The following is a 16392-nucleotide window of genomic DNA, read 5'->3' as shown; positions in this document are numbered from 1 at the left end:
AGGCACTAAGCCGGAGATGATCAAATGTACGGGAGATTTTATCCATGAGTGGATGTGTGATATATTCAACCTTGCACTTCAACATGGTATGCCTTATGATTGGAGTACTAATTGAAGCCTTTGCATAAAGGAGGGGATGTAAAGAATGTAAACAACTACCAGACTATAATGATTGTGTCTTATGGCAAAGTTGTTAGGGTCTATAAGGGAGATAAAGTTTAGTGATTCAACTAAAGAGAATGACAAGCATGCAAAAGGACAAACGGATTTTTATTGATGCAATAGCACCATTAATCATCTTGTCACTCTTCATGTTCTCATGGAGGAAAGTCGGTTGAAAGGCAAGCAATTGCATTGTTGTTTTGTGGACTTGAAAAAAGCCTTTGATATGATTCCACTTAACCATTTTTGGAGAAGGATGGAGGAATTCCAAGTGTCAAGCAAGTTTATGCTTGTAGTTTCTCGAATCTATGAGAAGGTGATTTGTCAATTACGCACGCGAAGAGGAATTTCAGAAATTTTTGTTACTACTATTGGAAATAAACAAAGATGTTTGTTGTCACCAACTCTCTTTGGTCTATGCACGGATCAATTGGAACAAATGGTACTTGACTTTATGCAAAAAGAAGGCATTGAAGAGGTCACTATTTGCAATGCGGTAATCATGCTTTTGTTGTATGCGGATGATTTAGTGCTTCTAGCACACACTTTAGAAGATGCACAAAAGTTTATGGTTGTCCTTGAGAACTTTTTCTTGCATAGTGGGCCGACCGTGAATAAATCCAAAACAAAGGTTATGCTTGTGAAAACCAACCATAAGGAGAAGCCATGCATTGTGTATAACAATGAGACACTCGAAGTTGTTGAGAGCTTTAAGTATCTTGGCCTTGAGGTTCCGTCCAATCACAAGTGGCATGAATGTGCTATGCGTCGTTTGGAAGCTGGAAAGATAGCATATTGTGCATTTGAAAACATGTGTAATGCGGGAAACATCAAGTGTTGGGTTCTCAAGGAGTACCTTTTTGATGCGTTGGTGACACCAGTTCTTCTTTATGGAGTTGAAGTGTGGGGCGGCAACATCTCAAAGTCTACAGGGAAAGAGTTTGAGAATGTCCAAAAGAGTTTTCTTACAAACTTTCTCTAAGTTAAGACACAAACACAATATATGCTCCTACTTCTTGAGTTGGGATCCCTTGCAATTAAGGTTATGGGCATGGAAAGGGTTGTGGAGCACATGATAAAGATGCGTCAAAACCCCTCCCATCAACTTCCTACAATTGCATGTGAAGCAAGCAAAAAAGTTCAGAAGACGACTAAAAGCAAGATCTTGAGCATGGGATGGATGCAAGACATAAAGAAGTGGTTTGGAAGATGGGATGCATTACACTTGCTACATAATGCTTCAATTGACTCCCAAGTGAATGAAGCCTTTCTACAACGCCAATGTATTACGGCTTGGGAGAAATACGGTGGGGCACCCTTCATACATTACACCACCCATATCGTCCTCAACTACAAAACCATGTTCTTCGTTGAAAGAGGAAACCATACTCACACTTACATGCTTGAGCCTATCCCCTTGTCGACGATACACACTGCCATTTGGCTTAGCTCCCATTCCCTTTGATGCGAGACAGGGCATTGGGGCAATGGAGAAGAGTCAAATCGACTATGCAGACTATGCTCGTTGCAAGTTCAAGAGTCTGAGTACCACACACTACTAGAGTGCTCAAATTTTGGTCACATCCGAACTTGCTTCTCTCACATTTTCAGCCATGACTTAGACCTACACACTTTCTTCTCCCAGCCACAGTGTGGGCTCTCCATTGTGACTCTCATCACCACAATTTTGGAGCATCGAGAGTCACTCATTAGCCATATACATACTACATCACATGTAACTTTGGTCCCATAGGTCATATTTGACCTCCAAGGACGATAATAAAATCAATCTATCTAACCTATCTATCTCTCTCTCTCTCTCTCTACCTTTCTCTCTTCTGTGTGTGTGTGTGTGTGCGTGCCTCTATCACTCTTATCATCTCTTTCCCTCCCCCTCTCATTGTCTATCTATTCCTCCTCCCTATCTTCTCTTCTCTCTCTCTCTCTCTCTCTCTCTCTCTCTCTCTCTCTCTATCTATCTATCTTCCTATCCAACTCACGATTGAGCAGACTGTCTATGCTTCTAGAAGAGGAGATTCTTTACTAAAATTAAATATATTCTTATGTTTTTATAATAAATAGGTATCTTAACCAAAACTCTTAAATCCCCCCCCCCCCCCTCTCTCTCTCTAGCACCCACTTGACACACACACACACACACACACACACACACACACACACACACACACAGGGAAAGAGGGAGGGAGAATGCCTATGATTTTTATCCAAAGTGGATGCTTTTGTTTTTTAGAAGCTCTTATCATTCAATCCCTCACTACCTTTCTCTCCATCTTTTACTCTCTCTCACGCTCTCCCCTTCCCTCACTCTCTCTCACTCACGATCATGGTATGTGAGTGCTTAATGGCCACTTGGCACACGCTAGAGAGAGAGAGAGAGAGAGAGAGAGAGAGAGAGAGAGAGAGAGAGAGAGAGAGAGAGAGAGAGAGAGAGAGAGAGAGAGAGAGAGATAAATATGGAGAGAGAGGGAGAATATAATAAAAGCAAATTTTTGGATAAGTTACAAATCTATAATTATAGCAAAATCAAGCTAGATATAAAGCAAAATCAATCTTGTATGCTTTTTATCAAACTATATATAAAGATCTCATGAGGTTGTTAAATAACACTTTGACTTTGAAGTTAAAGAGGTAAATCTCTCTCTCTCTCTCTCTAATGCTAGGAGAGAGAGAGAGGGGGAGGGGGGGGGGGGGGGGGGGGGGGGGGGGGGGGGGGGGGAAGAGCGCACTTAACTTGGAATAACACAATTACCTTCGATAATGCAATTAATGTTTCGGGGTGGATGCTTGAAATCAAGAAATGGTTTGGAAGAAGGGATGCATGTCACTTGGTCAAGGATGCATCGATCGACTCCCAAGTTAATGAGGCCTTCTTACAACACCAATGTATCACGGATTGGGAGAAATCCAGAGGTTCTCGCTTCAGCCATTACACCACACACATTGCCCCAAACTACAGATCTCTCTTGTTCTCTGAACACGGTAACCAAACCCATCCCTACATCCTTGAGTCCATCCCATTGAGTGCAATCCAAACCATTGCCTCCATTCGTCTTAGCTCCCATTCTCTACGTTGTGAGACAGGACGTTGGGGCACTGGCGAGGAGTCTCATCGACTTTGCACCTTATGCCCTCATCAAGTGCGAGAGAGTGAGTACCACACCCTACTTGAGTGCTCAGCTTTTTACCACATTAAGTCCTCTTTTCTCCATATATTCAGCCATGAGCTCTCCCTACATACCTTCCTCTCCCAACCACAATGTGGACTCTCTATTGCGACTCTCATTTCAGCCATTTTTGAGCATCAAGAGTCTCTTATGACCTCCACGCACACCATGTGACATGTTCATTTGGTCCCATAGGTCATATTTGACCTTCGAGGACGATAATAGAACTATCTATCTCTCTCTCTCTCTTTGTGATCATCCTGGGCATGATCAGAGAGAGAGAGAGAGAGAGAGAGAGAGAGAGAGAGAGAGAGAGAGAGAGAGAGAGAGAGAAGGGAGTGAGGAAAGATAGAGCCGGAGAGATAGAGAGATTGAGGGATGTAGTTGAGAAGAGAGAGATAGATTGCGACATTGAGATCAAGGGGTATATGTCAATGCAAACATGGAGGGATGATTAAATTTCTCTCTCTCTCTCTCTCTCTCTCTAGCGTTAAGTGGGGGATAGCCGCCACTTTTTAACCAGAGAGAGAGAGAGAGAGAGAGAGAGAGAGAGAGAGAGAGAGAGAGAGAGAGAGAGAGAGAGGTGGAAGGAGATATGGAGTGAGAGAGATAGAGAAAGATATTACTCAAAACATGTATTGTGGTGTCGTTGCCTTGCATGCTCCACCTATTTCCATCTATTATTCCAAGGTAAGTGGGCCCTCCCTCTCTGAATCTTGTTCTCTCTCTCTCTCTCTCTCTATCTGAATCTTGTTCTCTTTCTATCTCGCTCCGTCTCTTTCTCTCTATTCTCTCTCTCTCTCTCTAGTGCAGCTGTTTTTTGACCTCTAGAAAAAGTTCACTCTTTTGATCATAACTTCTTCATATCTGACTCCGATTTGGGTGATATATATCCTCAATCGAAGAGCATGACGCCCTCTACACATTGTTGCAAATATTTTTAGAGTTATGGAAGGAATTTTTGTAGCAGCATTTTTGAAGCAAACACGTTCAAGAAAGTTGACTCTCATCTCTTATTTTACATACAATATCTTTTGGCACTCGCAAGGGTTCTTCTTCTTCAACAAGGTCCACAACCATTGTGGAAAATGATCCAAAATCTCCTAAGTGTGGAGATAGCAACACAACCACTCAATCAACGACATCAAAAACCATGATCATGGCATACTTGGTATAATTGCAAGAGACCGTAAACAAACAAGGTAAAGAATTACGGGCACTTGCAATGGAGAATGACACGGTAAGGGTACTTGTGGTTGAGAATGAGAATCTCAAGAGGACACTTGAGATGTAAAAAATACGTTTCATGCAACTTGAAGAGGAAGTCAAGGAATGTAAACGCTCTCTTGTGGACTTGAAAGATTTGAAGGAGCACAAGAGCAAAGTAGAGCATGACCATGTACTGAAAGTGGAAAATTTGACACCATGAGCTGGGATGTATGCGACATTAAAAATGTATGCACAAACAAGTCTTAAGTTGATGTATGTGGTAATAATGTGGTTCATAATTCCTCACTCATATAAGCCATGGCTCAAACAAAGAATGTTGAGAATGTGGATGTGGAGGAGTTGAAGGAACGAGAGCGACTTTCCAAGAACATTGTTATTCATGGAATTCCCAAAGAGAAGTTAGAGAGGCCTCCTTCTCTTGCCATTGTTATCAAAGATTTCTTTAAAACCCACTTTGGCATATCCAGAGTTATGGTCTATGGAGCACATAGATTGGGTAAGCAAGAAGCTTCTCGCTCGGGACAACGGCCAATTGTATGCACCATGCCGGATGAGACCAAACGAAAGATTATCCTTGATAATAGTTGGATTTATTTGAGGGATACAAAATGTTTTATATGTGAAGATCGCACTAATAAGCAACAACATACGCGTTGCAAGGCATACGAGAAAAAGAATAAGAAAAACAAGGAGATCTCTCACGAAGAAAATGTCCCTCAAGCAAATAGGGATGCACGACCTATGAGGTCGAGTTAAAATTGAAAATATGCTTTTGGAATTGCAATGGATACCCATGGATTGCGGGGGTTGGCATCGATGAACTAACAAGCAAAGCCAATGTTGTACTTCTTGTCGAAACTTGGGAGCATGATACACAAAGGAGTAACGGCTTGGAGGATTACAATGTACATTCATTGATGTGGTCAAAGAATCTCAAGCAACGAAGAGGGCAAGGAGGGGTAGCATGTATGGTTAAGAAAGGATTGGAAGATTTTGTATCAATTGTGAAAGATAACAAGTACAAACGTTATGTATGGCTGAAAATTATGACACCAAAAAGAACACCCATTTTTGTAGCCAGTTGCTACATTCCTCATCATGATTTTTCTTTTTATGCTTGCATGGATAGAGATCAAACATTTTTTGATTTAGAAGAGGACATTGCTTATCTCAAAGGCGAAGGTGATGTTATTGTATTTGGGGATATGAATGCTCGCACAAAAACATTGTAACATGATACTCAACAATTTGATATGCCATACATTTCAAGGGAGCTGGAGAAGTTCACTTGTATGATCGTACTTAAAGAGCCGGATCACTATGGAAAGTTACTTTTACACATGTGTAATAGTACGGGTGTGCTCATTTCCAATCGTGTATCTTTGTTGAGTGGAATCAATGGATTTACATGTAGAAAACATAATGGGGATAGTGTGATTGACTATTTGCTACTCTCCGAAGCCATCATGTACCATATAAAGAGTTTTATGATGGACCCCAAAATCAGACAATCGAACCTTATGGATTGATGTTGCATATGGAGAAGCAACTAAGCATGATAATCTCAGCCAAAGGGAAGAGAAGTTATCACTATGTATGGATTTCAAACGGGCACCAATGTACATTGAAATGGTTGAGAAAAAGTTATGGATGAAAAAGCTTCAATATGACGCACCATTGAAAACTAAATGGAAAGCTTTCAAGAAACTTATTTGTTCTTGTTCCGAAGAATGCTTTGTCATAAAGCATCTTTATGGTTTCAACAAAGATAGATCACGCAAATGGTGGAATGTCAAGATGCTCCAAAGTTGTTGATAAATCTTGATGCAACTATGGACAAAGACAACTATCAAAGTCATTTGCATACATACAAGGCATTTATTCAAAAGAAGAGAAGAAGATGGAAAGTAAAGTAACAACTTCTCAAGTCCAAGAAAAGGCACGTGAATGTGGAAGATTTTGGAGAAACTTGAGGGGCAAGCGGGTTGAGAATTTTGGTAACTTGAGTCTTGTGGATATGTACACACATTGTAGGCAATCATATGAGCAACCAAATGCTGAAAAAGGCCATTTTATGGTTCGCTGCCATGTATGATCTCTTTTTTTACTATTGAGGATGTATGCGGTGGGCTTGAAAAGTTGGCCACTCACAAAACTACAGATCTTCAAGGTACCAGGCCGGAGATGATCAAATGGACGGTTGATTTTACCCATGAGTGGATGTGTAATATGTTCAACCTTGCACTTCAACATGGTATGCCTTATGATTGAAGTACTAATTGGGTTAAGCCTTTGCATAAAGGAGGGGATGTAAAGATTGTAAACAACTACCGGATTGTAAATTTGTTTGGGTGTATAATGGAGATGAAATTAAGTGATTGGGCCGAAGAGAATGACAAGCGTGCAAAAGGACAAGCGAGTTTTTGTCGATGCCATAGCACCATTAATCATCTTGTCACTTCTCGTGTTCTCATGGAGGAAAGTCGGTTAAAAGACAAGGAATTGCATTGTTGTTTTTGTGGACTTCAAGAAAGCCTTTGATATGATTCCACGTAACAATGTTTGGAGAAGGATGAAAGAACTCCAAGTGCCAACTGAGTTTATGCTTGCGGTTTTTCGAATCTATGAGAAGGTGATGTATCAATTGTGCATGCGAAGAGGAATTTCAAAAAAATTTGTAAGCGCTATTGGGGTTGAACAAAGATGTCCATTGTCACCAACTGTCTTTGGTCTAGACATAAATCAACTGAAACAAATGGTACTTGACTATAGGCTACTCTTCGAAGCCATCATGTATCACATAAAGAGTTTTATGTTTGGCTAATGGACCTCCGGAATCAGACCATCGGACCTTATGTATTGACTTTGCATATGGCGAAGCAACTAAGCATGATAATCTTAGCCAAAGGGAAGAGAAATTATCACAATGTATGGATTTCAAATGGGCACTAATGTACATTGAAATGGTTTAGAGAAGTTATGGATGACAAAGCTTCAATATGACGCACCATTGGAAACTAAATGGGAAGCTTTCAAGAAAGTAATTTGTTCTTGTACAAAAGAATGCTTTGACATAAAGCATATCCATGGTATCAACAAAGATAGATCGCTCAAAAGGTGGTCTGATAAAGAATTTCAAGATGCTCGAAAGTCCTTGATAAAGCTTGATGCAACTATGGACAAAGACAACTATCAAAGTCATTTTCATACATATGAGGCATTGATTCAAAAGAAGAGAAGAAGATGGAAAGTAAAGCAACAACTTTCTCAAGTCCAACAAAAGGCACGTGCATGTGGAAGATTTTGAAGAAAATTGAGAGGCAAGCGGGTTGAGAATTTTGGTAACTTGAGTCTTGTGGAAATGTACACACATTGTAGGTAATTATATGAGCAACCAAATGTAGAAAAAATACAATTTTATGGTTCACTCCCATGTATGCCCTCTTTCTTTACTATTGAGGATGTATGCGGTGGGTTTGAAAAGTTGGCCACTTGCAAAGCGGGAGATCTTCAAGGTATCAAACGGACTAATGATTTTACCCATGAGTGGATGTGTGATATGTTCAACCTTGCACTTCAACATGGTATGCCTTATGATTGGAGTACTATAAGCTTTATTATTCAAGGTCCGGGTCCCATAGTCATTATATGGCATGCTAATAAGCAGTAAAAAGTGTCCCATCAATTTCTTGGGCAAGATCAATGTGGGGGGGGGGGTGGGGGGGGGAATGGTAATATGAAAACCTATAGTACCATAGTGTGTGTATGTGTGTGTGTGTGTGTGTGTACCCGCCCTATCCGAGGCGCCATACACAATGGGTTGGTAGTAGGCCCATTGTGTATGGTCCTACTACCTAATAAGAGAAATGAGATTCTCTTTTTTATAATGTAACCCCAGCCAGTTATGATGGGTGAGAGCCTGTATGATAGTGTTACAGATCTGATTTCTATTAAACCTGTTAAGGCAATACTTTTTTATTAGCAAAAAGACCTCCTCCCAAGCAAGGGAAGAGGAAGAATAGCAAATTAAGTGTAGTAGGCAGATACAAGAGCTAATAGCAGCTTTGTAGGGCCTATTGCTGTTCTTTTTAATGAATTCAATGAGTGGCAGATTAAGGAGATCCCTTTTCCACACAAACCTAAGATCATACCCACCAACAGATGGGGTGTGAAGGGATATTGAGAGGTTAAGAAATTGGACAGATGTGCAGAAAGCCCCATTGGGTGTGGTGGTCTTATGGAGAGAGGTAGTTCAACTTTTAGGCAGTGAGGGTAAATCAGACAAATTTCATTGGGGAAGTCGTTATTGTTGATACTTAGTAGGTCATCCATGTATCTATAAGTATGTTTGAACTGTGGAAGTTTATTCTTGTAGGTTTCCATGGTCTTGAGACACCACCTGTATTCAAAGAAAGCAAGGTAAATATTTACACATAAGTGGAGAGCATGAAAAACCCATGGGAATGCCAAGGCATTGGTTAAAGCAAAGACCACCTGAAACAATAGTGCAGTTATTCAGCAACCAGGAGATGTAAGAGCAGAGCTAGCTTCATTAAAGTGTATGGGGTGCACGGAGTGAGATAAGTGAATCCACCTAGGTTTTTTGGAAAGAAAGATGTAGAAAAACTTCTTATTTTTAGCATTGGAAAAAGTCAATTTTATCACCTTGGCAAGAAGAGCCTTAAGGCCAAGATCCCCATTAAGGGTAATATTTTTGTAACATTGTGTGATGTCAGCAGTAAAGATGTGGAAGATATGTTGAGGAACGTTAAGTGAAACCTCCGTAGAGTTTTTAGTAAGCCAAAAGGGATTATACTGGACATGTAAGAAGTCCTGGAAGATTTTCTGTTTAGTGGCACAAATGAGCTCAAATTCAGATAAAATAAGGTCAAGGAAAAAGGTAATATCCTTGGTGATATCAGTAAAGATACAATTGGAGGTATCATATATCCACATGAACTTATGTTTATGGATTTTATAAGTGGGAAAAAGCACTGGTAGCTTAGTGTTCAGCAATGAGTAGCCTAGCAGTCCTAAGTGTTTAGAAATTTTATTGGAAATAGTCTGAGGTGTAGTATTAATATGACAATATTCCTTACTAGTTACTCGATTACGAGCGGCTTTCTAAGCCAGGTATTTGCAAACAATAGTGGGACAGTTAGAGCTTTTGTCAAACCCGACAACAAACCATTTATCAGAGATCTTTTGAAAATCAAGATTTAGCTGAGAAGTAAGCCAAGAGTCTTCAGATGATAACCATTTATTAGGAAGTTGTGAAATTTTACGAAGGAAGCATTCCTTCACTACTTCCCTTAAGTCCGGTAGGACTGTCACCTCTAGTCGGAGAGCACTGACAAGGTCAGTGAGATAGCTTAGTATAGCTGATAAGGCAAGGTATGGGTTTTTAGAAAAGTTAGGTATATGATTCAGCCCTTTGGCCAAAATTCTACGTATTTTAGTATTTTTAATAATGCTAAGATCACAAGTGCAAACATGGTTATCAAAATCCTCAAAATTTCTGCAAAAAGTGGTAAACTGAACACATGTACAATGAGGGACAGAATCCTGCCAAAGAAAGTCATTATTATAGATCAACCTTTTTACAGGATGATGATATTTTCATCCTATGAGTATATTTTCGAGAAGTTTGTGATTACCAAAAAATAGATCAAAGTACTCACAAAAAAGATTTTTTGCTTGAATCCAATCAAGGAGTACATTGCAAAAGAGACAGTGTATGTAGATGAAACCATTTTCCGGATCCTTTTTGTTGAGAGTTCTTCTTCTGCAAGGGCTTGTAGCAACCTGCAATACACCCATGGGTTAAAATTCAGGGAAGTTCTTGATGGGGGGAGATCTGCCTCTTCCTCTTGTAAAGCTACAAATTTTTCCTCGGTTAGAGGATGAACTAGGTGTTAAGAAGGAAGTGAAGGAGTTGGGAGTCATCAAAGAGTTAGCCCTTTTGAGAGCAGGGGAGTCATCCTCATCAATACAAGGTTTAAGAACACTAGTGATGAGCTTAACACCTTTAAAGTTAGCATAAGTTGTTAAGTAAATGCCAGGTTCATCAGCTTTTAACTCCTTCATGATATCATGCATAAGTCCACGGAAGATGTTGAAGGCAATCTATGCAATTACAATCTACTTAGCCTGGCCACCTAACCAAGAGCAAATGAGGGAAAGATGAAAGTCCACAGGTTTCTCCGGGAACAGTAAGTCCAAATGGTTGAGATTAAACCAGATGGCATAATCAAACCACATGATGCTGGATTCACAAGAGGCTTTAGGGCTAAGAAATATGCAGGCACATTTTACATAAGGACAAAAGACATTCCAGATGGACTCTGTGTAAAAATCAGGGTTACTCTTTGCGAATTCCATGTTTCCTTTGGTACGGATGTACAAGCCTGTATTTGAGGGGCACTTGGAGTGGTTGATGAGATTGAGGTTGAAGGGTGCTTTGATGAGCTCACCTTTATCCAAGAATTGCCCTCCTTTAAGAATCTCGAGTTTGCAATCTTCCACAGTAGAGGCAGGGAGGTTGGCAAGGTAAACCCAGGTCTCACTTAAAATAGGAGCTAAGAAAGCTTTGTTGGACAGGAACCAAAGCTGATGGTCAACCCCTAGGGATTCAATTTCAATTTGTCTCATAGGCAAGACATGAAAAACTTTAGAGATTTTTGGCACCATCTCAAGGAGGTTTGAGTCATTGAGGGAGAAAAGATTACTCTGAAGTTCCTTAACAGCGTCAAGGGCTGCACTATCCCGACAAAAGATACCACCAGTTTGTGGAATAGAAGGAGTGGCTGGTGCGCAGACAAAAGAGGGATTAAGCCCACATAACTTCTTAAGAAAGTTAGACAGATCTGCACCAGAGGAGGAGAACAGAGCAAGCTCTTACTGATACTGTGAGGATAATAGAGGAAGTTGGGCAATGTATTGGGAAATTAAATTTACTCCTTCCATGGAGTCTTTGTCCAAAGTTGCTAAAATCTTAATCATTAAATGACAGCATATGTAAGACACATAATTTTTTGTCAGAGGTAAGTGCCAAATCATAAATTAGTTGCGAAGCATCCAAGCTGCTAATACATCTGAGAACAAGAGAAGTGGCCACTGAGAGGGGCTCTGAGGTCAGTTCCAATCCTTGTGAGAGAGCAAGAGTCTGCAAAAACAGTGAGGTGAGGTTCACTTATATTTGCCATAGTAGGTAATACAATCTTTGGCCTTCCTAGAGGGGAAAGTTCTAGTTCTAACTGCTAAGGCATTCTTTGGTTTACGGTCCTTAAGGTAAAGCTTAATCTATTCAAGAATCTTTGCATGATTCTCAGGGTTGTGATTAGTGCTCATGCGAGCTGTCATTCAATAGGGTAAGCAGTCCTGAAAAGGGAACATAGTCAACATAAATAGAAGTATAAAACAAAACTTGTAATATCTTTGGGCCTGCAAACCTTCAACTGGCAAAGTCAAAGACTATAGTAGTCGTGAGCAGGGAACCAAAAAAAGAGTCTAAAAGGGACCATCTAACACTAGTCAAACCGATTGATTTTACTAACACTATCAAGAACCGACACACGTTTATCAAGGAGTGCTATTAAAACAACATCGTAAATTCAATTAATTGAGGTTAAGGAGTTTAAGCTACTTTTACAAAAGCTAGGCCAAATTAATTTAGTCTGCCCTTAGTTCGAGCGTCCTTCAATACTTGGTATTGATAATTGGAATGCTTTAAATGATTTAGAAGATGAAAACAACGACAAAGCTTCCTTTGTCTGCAAAAGTTTCTCCTTATTTGCTTTCTTTCTTGCTTCAATTTTCTTAATATTTTCAAATCTCCTGTGTTCTTTGCTGTCAAGAACTTTCTAAGCTCTTCTCTTAGTTTCGTCCTTCTGTTAGAGATGGCAGCGAAGTTTTTGTGTCACACTTCACTCATATGTAGCCTTTGAGTTATGTCGGGCTTCAATTCCTCCCTGCCTTCAAGCCTCCTTTCTTCATGCCCTCGAGCCTCCTTCTTGCTCTCCTTCATACCCTCGAGTCTCCTTCTTGCTCTCTCTCTCTCACACACACACACACACACACACACACACACACACACACACACACACACACACACACACACACACACACACACACACACACACACACACACACACACACACACACACACACACACACACAGAGAGAGAGAGAGAGAGAGAGAGAGAGAGAGAGAGAGAGAGAGAGAGAGAGAGAGAGAGAGAGAGAGAGAGAGAGAGAGAGAGAGAGAGAGAGAGAGAGAGAGAGAGAGAGAGAGAGAGTCTTCTCCTCGAGGTCGAGGTTGAGAGAGAGATCGAGCCTTTCTCACCAAGGGAGAGAGAGAGAGAGAGAGAGAGAGAGAGATTCTTCTCCTTCTTGCTCACCCTCACGTTCCAATCTCCCATGCAATAGCCCTAAAACCTCATTCTATATAGAGCAACCCCCCCTCCCTAAGCAACGACGGCGCCGTCATTGCTAGGGAGCATAAAAACACCCTCTTGCTGATGTGGCATGCCAACATGAAGTTGAACGAAACTTGGCGATTGGGGCCGATTAGGAGCGCCATGGGTCCCTAAGTAGAACTCCCTTCTTGCACGTCGCAGTTGGAGCATCACAGAGGCCGCCGCAAGCTTGTTCCTCTCTCCCCTGCGCCTTGCTTGCTGCCTATGTGCTTTCTTTCTTTATTTTTCTCCCTTCCCACACATTAAGGCCATCTAATTCGACCTTGGGCGGCCACCTCAATGGTGCTCATGGGCGGCCTTGTGTTTATGTCCGGCAAAAACCTCATCACATTGGACATATATATATATATATTGACCAAGGCATTGCTTGCTTTATTTTCACCTTCAACAACATCGTGAACTTTGTTGCCCATTTTAATGTCCGTGATGGTCACACAGGTCTTCAACATGGATGTATAGGTGATTGCATTTGTGAAAGGTCTTCTCTTTGCATGCTATAAAAGCATCTCAAGGCTTCCATGCCGTAGCTATGTTGAATGCACCGCAAGAGACGCCATTACTTGTTCTTTCTAAAGTGCACCACATTCGTCATACATATCAATTAAGGCATTGCTAGGCATATCCCATAATCAAGGCATTCTGAGTGATGAATTTCCGAATAATAAAACAAACTATCCGTAACTTAATCTGCCTCAATGGATGAGGCTGAGAAGGAGGAAAATGGTGGGAAAATCACGAGGTCCTTCATATAAGCTGAGATTTAATATTGAACAAGCTACTGACATCAGGAAGATACTTGAGGAACCCATTCTGAATAGTAGGGTGGAGTTTACTCTAGGTGAGATCGTAGGTATTGCAAAGCGGGGATTTCATGACAGTATTATTGATCTCAAGAACATGAAGTGCCAAATATTGTATGGGCTTGAAAACGACCCAACCAAGACACAGGAGGTGCATAGCATTTATGAACAAATTGAAGCTATTATGGGTAGTGTTAATGAAGAAGAACTAACTGAAGATGAATGGGAAAGTATAGTGGACAACAATGAGCTTCCAAGATGGGTAAAGCATGTCAGATTCCATGAGGATGAGTATGGAAAAGACATACCTCGTAGTCATTTTACACAAAATCATTGGGCCAAGGCTACTACTGAAACTTTGGTAAAGGTAGGTGATTCGAAAGAGCCGGTTGTTGCATTGGTAGATCATGGGTCAGAAGTAAACCTATGTCAAAGAACTTGTTTTTGAAAGGAAAGTGGCATGTTGATGTGGAACATGGGTGGCGTATCCGAGCTGCCAATGCACAATCAGGGGATTTGTATGGTGCATGCCCTACTGTTAAAATAACCATAGGGGATGTAAGGGATGAAAAAATGTTTTTAGTACATGGCATTACGATGGTGAGGATGGAGACCAAGGTTTTGGATGATGGATCCGCGTATGCTAGAATAAAAAATCATGATGGTAAGAAAGCAGTTCAATTTCTATTTGTTTGTGTGGATCGTGCTAGGAACAGGGATACATTGAGAGATCATCCATTAACAAAGTTGACGAAAGAGTTCAAAGATAACAAGGGTTTTCGTGATTTTTCCCAAGTGCCATTGTAAAGCGGGGTGCTTTGGAGGAGAAATCGTTGACAGCAGAGGTCTACAAAGAGACTTTTTCTTCAAGATTTCTAGGATTGGCTTCAGAGGGTTCGATATCTTACAAAAAATTCAATGATTTGTGCAAATGGGAGAGGAAACATGTTTGTGATGTCCAAGGCATACTTCAAGGATGTGAAATACTGGATCCAAATGAAGCAATTTCAGGAGTTTTTGAAGAATAGGCATTTGTGGATACAATGGGAGAATTGGATGCATTCATACAATTTAATGGTCAAGCTGGGGTAAATATGGTTAAGGTAATTCTCTTAACATGTATGATTTTATTTTGCAATTCAAAGAAGAGTTAGATGTAGAAGAGGTACAAGTGAATACAAAATGCAAAATAGTGGCAAAGAAGGTCAGTGGCCATTCCATTGTCAAAGAGAGTGATACAATTATGGAGAAAGCATCTCTGCAACCTATCCTCCGAGATCCAGGTAAAATTGGTCACTCATTTACTAAAGAAACTCTACAGGAACTGAAGACTGGTGATGCAGATTTTCTAAATCGAGAAGAGATAGAATGTTTTTGAGAAATGATAAAGAAGCATGGGAAAGATTTTTCTTTCCAACCAGGTGAGATTGATTGTGTTCATCCTAGTGTTGTAGCTTCTATGGTGATATTTACTGTTCCGCACTTGCCTTGGAATTTACGGCCTATTCCTATTCCGAAGGCTCATCTTCCTAAGTTGGTTGAATTGCTAAATGAGAAGATTAAGATGGGCATTTTGGAGGCCTCTTGTGCTCCTTACTCTAACAGGTGGTTTACGGTTCCCAAGAAAAATGCATTGACGTTTATACAGGATATGCAACCAGTAAACAAGGTAACTATCAGAAATGTTGGAACAGGTCTAGTGGTTGATGAATTTGTGAAGGCCTTTGCAGGTAGAGCTATCTATTCTATGGGAGACTTGTATTCGGGCTATGATCAATTTCAACTGGCTATGAAAGTAGGGATCTAACAACCATGCGTACTTCTTTGGGATTAGTAAGAATGTGTACCTTGCCATAGGGTGCAACTAATTCAGTTGCACACATAATGAATGGGATGAATAAAGTGTTGCGGGATTTCATTCCCCAGGACTATGCCTGTTATTGATGATGTGCCGATAAAAGGGTTAAAAAGACGAAGCCAAGGATAAGAGGAGGTGCAGAGAGTTTGTGGCTAACCATATTCTTGATTATGACAGGATATTATCAAGGCTTGAAGAGGTCAACCTTACACTCTCAGGCCAAAAGTCTATGTTTGGGGCAAAACAAGTCTTGATTGTGGGCCACTTATGTGGACCATGTGGTAGTAGACCCAGACCCGTCAAAGTGGATGCTATGTGCAACATGGTTAAGTGGTAGTTTGGCCCTTATGTGGTCAAACATGCTTTTCCTAATGCTACCTTTAAGTTATGCGAATTGGATGGTACATAGCTAAAGGTTCCAATTACAGGAAAACATGTCAAAATGTACAAGAAAAGGGATATAGAGCTTTGAATTGAAGGTTGAGAATTCTACGTATTTGCAAATAGGGATTTAGATGATGAAGGTGCGTCTTCTGATGACGATGTCGCCTTGGAGGACTTTTAAAGATTGACACATACCGAAGGATGTGTAGGTTTAGAGGGGGTGGATGTCGTGCCACTTTGTGGGCACGGGGTGAAAGATGCAAATCTGCATAGTTATTCGAGGTTTTGCCAACTTA

General features: G+C 40.6%; 1 protein-coding gene across 1 annotated transcript; it reads left to right on the top strand.

Moving 5' to 3' along the window:
* Window positions 1–15235: 15235 nt before the first annotated feature.
* Window positions 15236–15661, top strand: LOC147430063 (uncharacterized). The gene has a single exon (XM_086495095.1). The coding sequence runs from the start codon at window positions 15236–15238 to the stop codon at window positions 15659–15661; it is 426 nt and encodes a 141-aa protein (XP_086351221.1).
* Window positions 15662–16392: the final 731 nt, after the last annotated feature.

The sequence above is a fragment of the Adiantum capillus-veneris genome, chromosome 22, assembly GCF_014529385.1.
Source record: "Adiantum capillus-veneris isolate H3 chromosome 22, ASM1452938v2, whole genome shotgun sequence".
Taxonomy (NCBI): Eukaryota; Viridiplantae; Streptophyta; class Polypodiopsida; order Polypodiales; family Pteridaceae; genus Adiantum; species Adiantum capillus-veneris.
Note: the sequence above shows the minus strand (reverse complement) of the source record. Positions and strands in the feature narration are given on the sequence as shown.

Bases quoted from the DNA above. Each gene is read 5' to 3' on its own strand.
- LOC147430063 (XM_086495095.1), top strand. From the start codon at position 15,236: ATGATAAAGAAGCATGGGAAAGATTTTTCTTTCCAACCAGGTGAGATT.